Source organism: Triticum dicoccoides, chromosome 5A (assembly GCF_002162155.2).
Source record: "Triticum dicoccoides isolate Atlit2015 ecotype Zavitan chromosome 5A, WEW_v2.0, whole genome shotgun sequence".
Taxonomy (NCBI): Eukaryota; Viridiplantae; Streptophyta; class Magnoliopsida; order Poales; family Poaceae; genus Triticum; species Triticum dicoccoides.
The window spans coordinates 22349154-22363259 of record NC_041388.1 but is presented as its reverse complement, the minus strand read 5'-3'; the positions used below and the strand labels follow the sequence as shown (position 1 = coordinate 22363259).

The following is a 14106-nucleotide window of genomic DNA, read 5'->3' as shown; positions in this document are numbered from 1 at the left end:
TTGAGTTATGAGTTTGGCCTTCAATTAAAACAGTGTGGAATAGTTTCACAAACTCATGCTACCTGGAACACCATAGTGCAATCTATGATGTCTCTTACCGATTTACCACTATCATTTTGGGGTTATGCATTAGAGACAGCTTCATTCATGTTAAATAGGGTACCATCTAAATCCATTGAGACGGCGCCATATGAACCGTGATTTGGCAAGAAACCAAAGTTGTCGTTTCTTAAAGTTTAGGGTTGCGATGCTTATGTGAAAAAGTTTCATCCTGATAAGTTCAAACCCAAATCAAAGAAATGTGTATTAATAGGATACCCAAAGGAGACAGTTGGGTACACCTTCTATCACGGATCCGAAGGCAAGACATTCGTTGCTAAGAATGGATCCTTTCTAGAGAAGGAGTTTCTCTCGAAAGAAGTGTGTGGGAGGAAAGTAGAACTTGATGAGGTAACTATACCTGCTCCCTTATTGGAAAGTAGTTCATCACAAGAAATCTTTTCTTGTGACTCCTACACCAGTTAGTGAGGAAGCTAATGATGATGATCATGTAACTTTAGATCAAGTTACTATCGAGCCTCATAGGTTAACCAGAGTGAGATCCGCACCAGAGTGGTACGTTAATCCTGTTCTGGAAGTCATGTTAATTGACCATGACGAACCTACGAACTATGAGGAAGCGATGATGAGCCCAGATTCCGTGAAATGGCTTGAGGCCATGAAATCTGAGATAGGATCCATGTATGAGAACAAAGTGTGGACTTTGGTTGACTTTCCCGATGATCGGCAAGCCATAGATGGATCTTCAAGAGGAAGACGGACGCTGATAGTAGTGTTACTATCTACAAATCTAGAATTGTCGCAAAAGGTTTTCGACAAGTTCAAGGTGTTGACTACGATGAGAGTTTCTCACTCGTATCTATGCTTAAAGTCTGTCCGAATCATGTTAGCAATTGCCGCATTTTATGATTATGAAATTTGGCAAATGGATGTAAAGACTGCATTCCTGAATGGATTTTTGTAAGAAGAGTTGTATATGATGCAACCTAAAGGTTTTATCAATCCAAAGGGTGCTAACAAAGTGTGCAAGCTCCAGCGATCTATTTATGGACTGGTGCAAGCTTCTCGGAGTTGGAATAAACGTTTTGATAGTGTGATCAAAGCATATGGTTTTATACAGACTTTTGGAGAAGCCTGTATTTACAAGAAAGTGAGTGGGAGCTCTATATCATTTCTAATATTATATGTGGATGACATAATGTTGATTGGAAATGATATAGAATTTCTGGATAGCATAAAAGGGTACTTGAATAAGAGTTTTTCAATGAAAGATCTCGGTGAAGCTTCTTACATATTGAGCTGCAAGATCTATAGAGATAGATCAAGACGCTTGATAAAATTTTTCAATGAGTACATACCTTGACAAGATTTTGAAGTAGTTCAAAATGGAACAGTCAAAGAAAGAATTCTTGCCTGTGTTACAAGGTGTGAAATTGAGTAAGACTCAAAAACCAGACCACAGCAGAAAATAGAAAGAGAATGAAAAGTCATTCCCTATGCCTCAGTCATAGGTTCTATAAAGTATGCTATGCTGTGTACCAGATCTATTGTATACCCTACATTGAGTTTGGCAAGGGAGTACAATAGTAATCTACGAGTAGATCACTCGACAGCGGTCAAAATTATCCTTAGTGGAATAAGGATATGTTTCTCGATTATGGAGGTGCCAAAAGGTTCATCGTAAGAGGTTACGTCGATGCAAGTTTTGACACTGACCCAGATGACTCTAAGTCTCAATCTGGATACATATTGAAAGTGGGAGCAATTAGCTAGAGTAGCTTCGTGCAGAGTATTGTAGACATAGAAATTTGCGAAATACATACGGATCTGAATGTTGCAGACCCGTAGACTAAACTTCTCTCACAAGCAAAACAAGATCACTCTTTGGGTGTTAATCACATAGCGATGTGAACTAGATTATTGACTCTAGTAAACCTTTTGAGTATTAGTCACATGGAGATGTGAACTAATCACATAAAGATGTGAACCAGATTATTGACTCTAGTGCAAGTGGGAGACTGAAGGAAATATGCCCTAGAGGCAATAATAAAGTTATTATTTTTTCCTTATATCATGATAAATGTTTATTATTCATGCTAGAATTGTATTAAACGGAAACATGATACATGTGTGAATACATAAACAAACAAAGTGTCACTAGTATGCCTCTACTTGACTAGCTCGTTAATCAAAGATGCTAGCCATAGACATGAGTTGTCATTTGATTAATAGGATCACATCATTAGGAGAATGATGTGATTGACTTGACCCATTCTGTTAGCTTAACACTTGATCGTTTAGTATGTTGCTATTGCTTTCTTCATGACTTATACATGTTCCTATGACTATGAGATTATGCAACTCCCGTTTACCGGAGGAACACTTTGTGTGCTACCAAACGTCACAACGTAACTGGGTGATTATAAAGGTGCTCTAAAGGTGTCTCCGAAGGTACTTGTTGGGTTGGCGTATTTCGAGATTAGGATTTGTCACTCCGATTGCCGGAGAGGTATCTCTGGGCCCACTCGGTAATGCACATCACTATAAGCCTTGCAAGCATTGTAACTAATGAGTTAGTTGCGAGATGATGTATTACGGAACGAGTAAAGAGACTTGCTGGTAACGAGATTGAACTAGGTATTGAGATACCGACGATCGAATCTCGGGCAAGTAACATACTGATGACAAAGGGAACAACATATGTTGTTATGCGGTTTGACCGATAAAGATCTTCGTAGAATATGTAGGAGCCAATATGAGCATCCAGGTTCTGCTATTGGTTATTGACCAGAGACATGTCTTGGTCATGTCTACATAGTTCTCGAACCCGTAGGCTCCGCACGCTTAAAGTTTCAATGACGATTGTATTATGAGTTTTTGTGTTTTGATGTACCGAAGGTAGTTCGGAGTCCCGAATATGATCATGTGCATGACGAGGAGTCTCGAAATGGTCGAGACATAAAGATCGATATATTGGACGACTATGTTCGAACACCGGAATGGTTTCGGGGAGTTTCGGACATATACCGGAGTACACCAGGGGGTTACCGGAACCCCTCGGGGAGTTTAATGGGCCAAGATGGGCCTTAGTGGAGAAGAGGAGCGGCGGCTAGGGCAGGCCGCGTGCCCCCTCCCCATCTAGCCCGAATTGGACAAGGAGGCGGGGCGGCACCCCATTCCTTCCTCTCTCTCCTTCCCTTCCTTACCCCCTCCTACTCCAACTAGGAAAAGAGGGAGTCCTACTCCCGATGGGAGTAGGACTCCTCCCTAGCGCGCCCTCCCCTGGCCGGCCGCCTCCTCCCCCCTGGTCCTTTATATACGGGGGCAGGGGGCACCTCTAGACACAACAATTGATCTCTTGATCTCTTAGCCGTGTGTGGTGCCCCCCTCCACCATATTCCACGTCGGTCATATCGTAGCAGTGCTTAGGTGAAGCTCTGCGTCGGTAGCAACATCATCACCGTCACCATGCTGTCGTGCTGACGGAACTCTCCCGTGAAACTCTACTGGATCGTAGTTCATGGGACGTCATCGAGCTAAACGTGTGCTGAACTCGGAGGTGCCGTACGTTCGGTACTTGGATCGGTCGGATCGTGAAGACGTACGACTACATCAACCGCGTTGTGCTAACGCTTCCGCTTTCGGTCTACGAGGGTACGTGGACGATACTCTTCCCTCTCGTTGCTATGCATCACCATGATCCTGTGCGTGCGTAGGAAATTTTTTGAAATTACTACGTTCCCCAACAGTAGACATGACCGAGACATATCTCCGGTCAATAACCAATAGAGGAACCTGGATACCCATATTGGTTCCTACATATTCTACGTAGATCTTTATCGGTCAAACCGCATAACAACCTACGTTGTTCCCTTTGTCATCGGTATGTTACTTGCCCGAGATTCGATCGTCGGTATCATCATACCTAGTTCAATCTCGTCACTGGCATGTCTCTTTACTTGTTCCGTAATGCATCATCCCGTAACTAACTCATTAGTCACATTGCTTGCAAGGCTCATAGTGATGTGCATTACCGAGAGGGCCCAGAGATACCTCTCCGACAATCGAAGTGACAAATTCTAATCTCGATCTATGCCAACTCAACAAACACCATCGGAGACACCTATAGAGCATCTTTATAATCACCCAGTTACGTTGTGACGTTTGATAGCAAACTAAGTGTTCCTCCGGTATTCGGGAGTTGCATAATCTCATAGTCATAGGAACATGTATAAGTCATGAATAAAGCAATAGCAATAAATTAAACGATCATAGTGCTAAGCTAACGGATGGGTCTAGTCCATCACATCATTCTCTAATGATGTGATCCCGTTCATCAAATGACAACACATGTCCATGGCTAGGAAACTTAACCATCTTTGATTAACGAGCTAGTCAAGTATAGGCATACTAGGGACACTCTGTTTGTCTATGTATTCACACATGTACTAAGTTTCCGGTTAATACAATTCTAGCATGAATAGTAAACATTTATCATGATATAAGGAAATATAAATAACAACTTTATTATTGCCTCTAGGGCATATTTCCTTCACTTCCTAACTCAATCAACATTCATACGGATTCATGTCGTCTGCAACATGTTCCACCAAAAGCTACTGATAAACTGAAATATTGGTATAAAATTGATCAATAGCTCAATTATGGTATTAGAACTATTTCTTGTGTAACAGTATGATCCATTCTCTATTGATCGTGTTTGGAAGGAATACCATTTCTAAACAATGAGGCTGTTGACGTCACAAGGTAATGAAAAATAAATATTACTTCATTTTTGCCACTCGGTTTTTGTTTGACCGTGTTGACATGTTTACATATCACATGTAGCTTTATATAGATGTTCCAAAGTTACTTCATCTGGTATGATTAACTAGAAAAGCAACTGATTTAGGGAGCTAAGCTGAGGTCGTACATGTCTCTATCTTTGTATTATATATCATCTATTCAACCTTAGGATTTAAGTTCCTGTATCAAGTTTAAAAGCACACACGTGAATGCACCATAGAATATATGCAGGAGAGCTGCATTTTCATTGATAGAGGAAGGGATGAGAGAGCACGTCAGTTGTACAAGGAAAAGAAATAAAATGGAAACAAAAATGATAAACTCAAGAGAAGAAGGCTATGATCCCATGATAAGATATCGGCCACCAACCAGCCAGCACCCACAGGGCCGCTCCTATAGTAGGTCCTAAGGCACACATAACTTTTGATTAGTACTAGCATGCATCTAATGAAGGTCACATGATCTGCCTAATCTGTAATGCTTGGTCCGTCATTCTTTTGCTTATAGTTGATGATTTCTTTTTAGGTGCAATTTAGAAAATAAGTATGTTATTGTCCAAGTGTACCATGTCAGTATAGGTTATGGAGGACGACAGAGTGATTATTAGTTAAAAAGCATTTGCTATGCTTGATATGTTTTAATCCGTAGCAATCTAGCCTCTGCTACCAAGTAGTCATGCATTTTGTGATTATCAAGCTTCAATTGCATGATGCTTTCGTTCATTAATTCCAACTTCTATAGGTTCGTCATAAGAAGGGCAGCCTCATAGTCGAGGAAGATGATGTCCATTGATTTCGACAGGCGACAACTATCTAGGTTCTAGAGCGTATCGCAGAAGATATTCACAAGAGGAGACTATGCATGTATTATTGATTTGCATTGTTAGAACTTGCATTTTATCCCAAAGAAATCAAAAGATCAGTTATGTGATGTCATTAGTAAATGACTTCCCATAGACCTTTTTTCTTTCTTTCACAACTACATATTAACTACATATATACATTCACGAATTGTACAAACTATTAGACTTTTGTTAATATAAATATATTTTTACTAGATATGTGTGGCAATACGTGTTTCAAAAATTATGTAAGCAATCATTCTTGATAACAAGGTCATGCATGTATAATAATAATTAGTGAATTTTATTTTGTAGCTCAATTTTTTCTCCATGATATACCAACAACCAATATAACACAGAGTACATATAAAAAAAAGCAGTTGGTGTAATAGACTAGATTGAGGGGCATAATTGGATTAAGAGTTCAGACCAAAGATGTTTCCTCAAGTATATGCATTATAGCCGGCCCGTAGCGACGCACGACGTTCTACTAGTATACCTAGGTGTAATATTGGACATCTCCATTGTTGGGTGCTTATACGGGCGCCTGCAGACCAAAAAATTATCTATGGATAATCTATGCGCGCATTGACAAAGATCAACAAAAGATCTGGACAAGGTCCACACACACAGGTGCTGCAAAAGCAGGTAAGCACTCTTACATGATAAATTGCCACCACTGACTGAGACATCATGCACAAACTGAAACCTATTCTCACGGTTGAACTAGCTAGCTTTGCTGCTATATTCACACGGCAAACGATTCTAACATCATCTCTTTTGAGTTGTTTGAGTTGTTCATCATCCGTCGTGAAGTGCTGGAAAGAACGGCGCCGAAAAGGGCCTAATCACCTGTCGGAGATTGGCGGGCCGGTGTACAGGACGGTGCACATCTCCAGATCCCCCGGCATCTCAACCTCTTTCAGCCACGCGAGGCGCGGGCGTTCTTGCTCATTGTCGGTCACTGTCAGCAGAAGAGGAGACAAATCAGTTAGCCTTGGGTTACACCAGTGTGACGAGCTAGCTGTAAACATATTAAATTAGCAGAAGCATCATCGGTCATCACGATGATTACCGACCAATGTTCAAGCCTCAAAGGAGCCCTAAATATCTATCTTTGGGGGTGAAGCTAGCTACGTTACTTTAATACTGTTCTACAGCATGGACGGCTAGTGTCATTCAGAACATGGTTTATGTACAAGTGGTTTCGACATTCTGCGCTTCTAAAACCCGCGGGGGCCTAAAACCGTGTGTTAACCCTATTAATAAAGAGAATTAATCATGTATTCATGTCCATAGGATGCAAATGGAGCGTGTACCATAAACAAGGATAGATGCCTATAGGCTGCAGGTTGTTACTTAACTAACAGGCCTCTTTCCACATTCAGTGGGCTGCTCACAAGGCAAAATAATATATACTTTTTGTGGGGGAGTGCAAAAATAATATGAGGTCATGCATTTCCAGTTGCATGCATGCTTATACAGAACTACTAGTTTTTTTTCATAAAGGACATTTCATTCAGAACTACTCCCTCCGTTCCTAAATATAAGTCTTTTTAGAGATTCCACTACAAACTACATATGGATGTATATAGACATAGTTTAGAGTTTAGATTCATTCATTTTGCTCCATATGTAGTCTATAGTGTAATCTCTAAAAAGACTTATATTTAGGAACGGAGGGAGTAGCTAGTAGCAAGTCAATGCATGAACATCATGTTAATTATCTGGATTAGACTTCTGAGATCAATATAGCCAAAAGCTTACTGGGATGCTGGGAGGAGTAGGGAACATCCGCGTAGTACGTGCAATCTCGGTCCTCCTCTATGGAGTAAGGGGGGCCAAGGATGTCGAGGATGGCGCACGGCGTGATGGCCGTGAACTGGTGCATGTTGCCTCCCGCCGTCGGGTAGAGGACAGACGTGTCGCAGGGCGCCGTGAAAACATCGTCCACAACCAGCTCTGCCAATCTCACTGCAAGCAATTCATCAAGCCCCAACGTTATAGCGCATTTGCTGTATATGCATGCTATTAGATACTGGCAAATTAGCAGGGAAATTGTACTGGGTAGAATTGCTCGGAAGCTCACGTTGTTGATCGTCGGGCGATAAAGCGGCTGGATAATCAGGATCAGCCCAGTCATACGACTTTACATGCATGGACCCGATGAGCGGCTTGCTGAACACCGTCATCCCGGGGTGATTGTGTAGAGGGATCACCGCATTCTGCGGCAGGTGGAAGATGACCATCTGCCAAGCAAGAAGAAGAAACGGGTGAGCAGCTTACTAGCGATTCGTTCTTACGTAAACTCCAGCTAGCGTGCACTACAAAGTTCAGATCAGACATGTTAATATTTTCGGCTTACCGAAAAATTATTAGATTTGTATATGATACGCTGTGTGATGGTTAGGTTCCCTTGGGCCGCGTTATCCCTAGTCCTGATGAACCTGTGTGGGCTCAGGCCAACGTCCTCAAGCCTCATTCTGTCTGCAGATAGATAGCCAGAATTTTCTCAAAACAAAAAGATAGATAACCAGAATTCAGTCAACCCGGAGCACAACACTCATTCATCATCTTGAGTCGGTCAGTCAGTTTGCGGACCCGCCGCATTTGAGCGCGCGGAACATGGAGGACAGGAGGAGCGAGGGGTGCGTACCGAGCATGGCCCGGAGCAGGGCGACCTTGGGGGGCGCGGGCACGGTGCCGGGGCCCTTGAAGACGGCGCGGCAGGCCCGGAAGAGCCGCTGCAGCGCCGTCGGCCGCTGCGCGCGCCTCCTCGCTTGCCGCGGCCTGCCCCCTCTGGTCTTGGCCGCCAGCGCCCGCCTCCGCTTGGCGGGCACGGCCCCCGCCACGTCCAGCCCCGCTGCACCCGCGCCCATCGGTCGGTATCACCAGCAGTGCACACCTCGGAAGGTAGGAAGCAAGAAAGAGGTGAGGGAAAGGTGGTGGTGGTGGGGGAAGCAAGGGTGAGCGCGGCGGGGATATTTATGCATGCGACTGTGCAGGTGGGGAAGGAGCAAAACCATGGGCTCGGCGACGATGGATCCACGGCGCGGGAGAGACCGCCAGCAGCCAGCGAGCGAATCCAGGGACATCTCGACGCCTTACGGTGGACGCCTGTTTCGGACGGACCGGTGCAGAAGGAAACCAACTGCGCCGGGACCAAACTAGGAGTAGCATGGAGGATTCCGGTGTCCCTCCCTATGACGGTACTGCTACGTAACGGTCAAACATTCACCACGCGGTACCATGAATCGTGCAGCTGAAGGTCCACATCAGTTGTATATCTACCAACCCACCTATAGCGAACCAACTTATAGTTCTATGGTTAGAGGAAGAGTGGTATCCACTATCCATCAGAGTTCAAGTCTCACACTTATATTGATGCATGCTTTTTTCTGGGTTTATTCCAGGCCTTCCGACGATGTGCTTTCAGTGAGACGGAACGTTCTCGTCGACTATGAATGTGTCTGTGGCGACTTCGACTTCGTCAATCTCAAAATCTAGCGGCATGATCTTTAGAAAAAGATCAGTATTTGATATGTTCTAACCGTGTTTAAATTTTGATGCCCCAATCAATTTAAATAATTAAAGTAAATTTTGAAAAAATTGGATTCATGTAATTTTCCTTGAAGTAAGTGAAACGATAAATTTTTTTCATATGCATTCAAGGTGAAATAAAAATGACAAAATAGCATGTTCAGTTTCACATATAAATTGATATGGTTTTGATGAATGATATCGGCATTGTTGTGTTAGTGACACTGATATTTTGGTTATTGAAATGGATATGATTGTTGTTATTGAAATGGATAATTAACATTTGTTGCCATTGAAATGCTCATTTAAAAAATTCAGCCTTTTGAAATCATTGAATGTCTATTTTGAAATGAGTTAATTTTGTTTTTAAATTGAGTGAGATCTTTTTGCAAAAAAATAGTGCACTCGATTTTTTGAAATCAATGAAATTCGTTTGTTAAAATGAGTGAAATCACTTTTTTGAAATATTTGAAAATTCAAAATCACCTTTTAAATGGAAATTAGAAGGTAAATTCTCAACATCTTCAGCTTTAATACATTTTTTCCTTAGCATATTTCTTGGCTTCTTTCATATCTTCTAGACTTAGAAAACACATGCATCTCTTCTTAGAGTAGGTGCTGGTGGAGGCTCGGTAACATTCCAATATCATTATAATTATTATAATCATCATGATTATTTGTTATATTATCCAATAATCCATTAGCTTCATCGAATGTGCTTTCACTAAGAACTCTCCATGCACAGCTATCTAGGTGTGTCCTAGATTCAAGGTTTATAGTGCTATAGAATATATCAACCAACCCGTTTTTCTTGATAGGATAAATAGGAGCATTCCTTTCCAACTCACAAAACCTCACCTAAGCTTGCGGGGGACTCTCTTCCTCAATTTGGATAAAGTTATAAATATCCTAAAAACTAAGTGTCTCATATGCAAAGATAAATATATATCCATAAAAGCACTAAGAAATTCTTACAAACTAGTAATGCTTCGAGTCATCATGTTATTATACCAAGCTTTAGCACTATCTTTAAGTGAAAAGGGAAAAGGTAACTTGGGTTCATATCTTTCTTGGAAAAAATATTAGCAATAGAAATCATCTTACAGAAATGATCAAGAGCGTTTCCATTTTTATAACTTGGAAAGCATCGGATTCAACCAAAGTAATTATTTCTAGATCAACAAAGAATTATAAACATCATTTTTAATGTATATAGGAGAAGCACAAAAAATCATCTTCAAGTAAAAACATGTCTCCTAAAGACCCACTATAAAATAGTTCAAAACCAGCATCAATACCATCCTTGAGAATTACTGTAATAAAGACTACCAAAATTTTCATCAAGTTCAATGGGTGTCCTATCAGAAATTACTAGACTAGATATAGTTCTCATAAAAGGTGTAGTAGGTGATTCATCAAGATTATAAGAATTTTCAAGTTCTTTATCTTTTGCAATATGAACATCTAAAAATTATCCAAGTGGAACAGTATCATCAAGTGAAGAAGCAGCATTATCACCAATTTCATGAGAGGCAATATCAACTACATGTGATGTTTTATATTGTGTGTCATGTGTATCTGAAGCTGGTTGTGGTGATGGTGGAGTCACAATTTGACTTAAATTAGTCGGTGAATCAAGAGCAGCAATAGTACATAAGTTTGTCGAAAATTCACAAGAGTGTTCGTCCTCGCCTGCTCACGGTACCATGTACATTCCTTTTCTGGTAGACCCTACAAAATTACCTTAGTGGGCCAGAGGTCGATTTAATGTTGCATTGAGTTACCCAGCACGGCCTCCGTAACGTCGTTTGCGTGATGCTGGCACAAGCGGCCAACTCCGTCTTGTGCCCACGGCCCAGTTCAAGCGTATGCTGCCTTTGCAAGTACGTGAGCATTTTTCTCGAATTCTTGAACATGATGTGAGCATACTTCCTTTGCAATATGTTCAAGCAATACCAGAGTATTTTTCTCGAATGGTTGAACATATTTTTCATTTGCGAACTTTTTTGAATTGGTGAATAATATTACAATTCGCAAAACATTATTTTTGGATGCATGAACAATTTTATTGAATACGTGAACATATTTTGCATTCGCAAACTTTTTAAAATTTGCTTCCAACATACTCGAATTGGTAAGCATTTTCTGTAGTCGTGAACATTTTCTTCAATCCACGAACATTTCTTGAAGATGTTAATATTTTTTATTCTGCAATTTTTTTTGAATATGTGAACATTTTCTGAATTTGCGAGGATTTTTTTAATCCGCTGTGAACATTTTTTGAATTCACTGTGAACAATTATCAAATTTGTGAATGTTTTTCAAAATTTTCTGCAAACATATCTCCAATTCTCAAACATTTTTTAATTCATGAACAATATTCAAATTCGGGAACATTTTTTTGAATACAATAACATTTTTCTAGGATACTTGAACATATTTTGAATTCATGAACAGTTTTTGAATCGCCAAAAGCTTATTTCATATTCGCGGACATTATTTGAATTCAATGCGAACATATTTCGGATTCACATATATTTTTTGAATCTGTGAACAATGTTTGAATACGTGAACAATTTTTTTGAATATATGAAAATTTTCATGAATTTCTGAACACTTAAACATTTCTGAATTCATGAACTATAGTCAAATTCACGAACAGTTTTTTGAATACTTAAACATTTTCCTACAATATTTGAGCATATTTTGAATTTGTGAACATTTCTTGAATTTACCGTGAACAGATTTCATATTCGTGGACATTTTTTAAATCACGAACATTGTTTGAATTCACCTCGAACATATTTTGAATTCACAAATATTTTTTGAATCTGTGAACAATTTTCAAATGTGTGATCAATTTCTTCAAATACATGAACCTATTTGAATTCATGAACATTTTTTCCGATTCATAAACATTTTTATTAAACTATGAACATTTTTGGGAAATTCATGAACAGTTCTTTATTTGCACTAACTTTTTCAAAATTTAAAACACGATTACCATTGTTTTTCTTGCATGAGGCAGCACCGCCCTCTGCGAGATACAAGCAAGTCAAGCTTCTGGGCTACCCAAACAGTCGAACAATTGTTAACATTGAATGACTGTTGTCATGGTCCACATGTAGACAGGAACATCATGCAAACCGATTTGTCTGAAAAGCCGTTAAACCTAATTGGGTTGCACCTAAAAAGTACTACAATCTTTAGAAATAATGGCGGAGCTTCATGGAGCCAAAGGGGGCCATGGCCCCCCTCCCCCACTCTAGGAAAACTACTCCGAATTATTAGGTCTGAATAACAGTTATTTCTTAGAGTTCGTGCACAACTTATTTTCTTCATCCCCATAACTCTGATTAGTCCCTTCAAGAATCTTCATCGCCACTGTCTAGAAACATGCACAACCAGTATCGGCGGTAGAAAAGAGTAGCTTCTCAGGCAGCCTTTGGGGCACTGTAGCACTACATTACCGCTACAGTACCCAAAGGAAATGCATCTCACGCCTCAGGCAGCGCCCGGGCTGCCTAGGATCTGGCTCCGCCACTATGCACAGAGAATATGAGATGCCACTAAATTTTCACAATAAATAGCATGTTGTACCAACGAAACGTATGCATGTTCTACCACCTTACATATTAAACGGCATTGTCTCGGTATGCTACTGTTTGCTGCTGGTATCCCTCTGTGATTTCTACGCCCGCACTTTATACATGTGCCCATGCGTGATTGTTTCATTGGTCCACCTAGCAGGAGCAAGCGAGCTCGTCCACTCTATTGCCACTCTCATAAATTTGTGCCTTTTCTTATAGTGGATGGAACAATATTGGGTTTGCCATCTTGGATGTCTACCATACAACAATAAAACGAAGCCTTTAGTCTTAAACAAGTTGAGGTAGGTTAGAGGTGAAACCCATAAAATCTCGTGACCAATTTATAGTTCTGACACATGGATAGCAAGCTTTCACGCATCTATGTTCATAGCTAGTTCTTTGGTGATACTCCAGTCTTTTAGATCTTTCTTTACGGACTCGTCCCATGCCAAATTCGGTCTACCCCGACCTTTCTTGACATTACCCGCACGCTTTAGCTATTCGTTGCGCACTGGAGCTTCTAAAGGCTTGCGTTGAATATGCCCAAACCATCTCAGATGGTGTTGGACAAGCTTCTCTTCAATTGGTGTACCCCAACTTTATGTCGTATATCATCATTCCGGACTCGATACTTCCTCGTGTGGCACACATCCACCTCAACATGCGCATCTCCGCCGCACCTAAGTGTTGAGCATGTCATCTTTTAGTCGGCCAACACTCAGCGCCGTACTTTACGGGTTGAACCGCCATTCTATAGAACTTGCCTTTTAGTTTTTGTGGCATTCTCTTGTCACATAGAATGCTAAAAGTTTGGCACCCCTTCATTCATCTGGCTTTGATGCAATGATTCATATCTTCATCAATACCTCCATTCTTCTGCAACATTGACCCTAAATGTTGAAAGGTGTCCTTCTGAGGCACCACCTGCTTGGATGTCTATCATATGGATAATAAATTCAGCAATCAAGTAAGCTCTTAATACACTCATAAATAGAGCTATACTCCCTGACAATAGCACCACAAAAATAATCTTGTTAACGAACGCTGAGTTTTGGCTCTAGGGAGGGTATGCTCCATGGTGAACAGTAAACTAAAAACTAACAAGAAATAAATTTAAAATTTTTGATTTTTTTTGTAGATGTTCATGTTAGCAACAAGCATGCTTGCCAATTTTTATGCGGAGCAGGATAGCAGTGCTTCACCAGTGAAAAAAAAACAAAATTAAGTGTACCATTTGAAGGTAACATTTGTTGTTTGACTTGTTTTTCT

At 40.6% G+C, this 14106-nt stretch overlaps 1 protein-coding gene across 1 annotated transcript; it reads right to left on the bottom strand.

Moving 5' to 3' along the window:
* Window positions 1-6132: 6132 nt before the first annotated feature.
* Window positions 6133-8635, bottom strand: LOC119296848 (plant cysteine oxidase 2-like). The gene is made up of 5 exons (XM_037574893.1): window positions 8364-8635; window positions 8073-8194; window positions 7797-7956; window positions 7475-7681; window positions 6133-6671 (listed from the first exon to the last, which is right to left on the bottom strand). Exons 1-5 carry the CDS (start codon window positions 8584-8586, stop codon window positions 6556-6558), a joined length of 828 nt encoding a protein of 275 aa, XP_037430790.1. The 5' UTR covers window positions 8587-8635; the 3' UTR covers window positions 6133-6555.
* Window positions 8636-14106: the final 5471 nt, after the last annotated feature.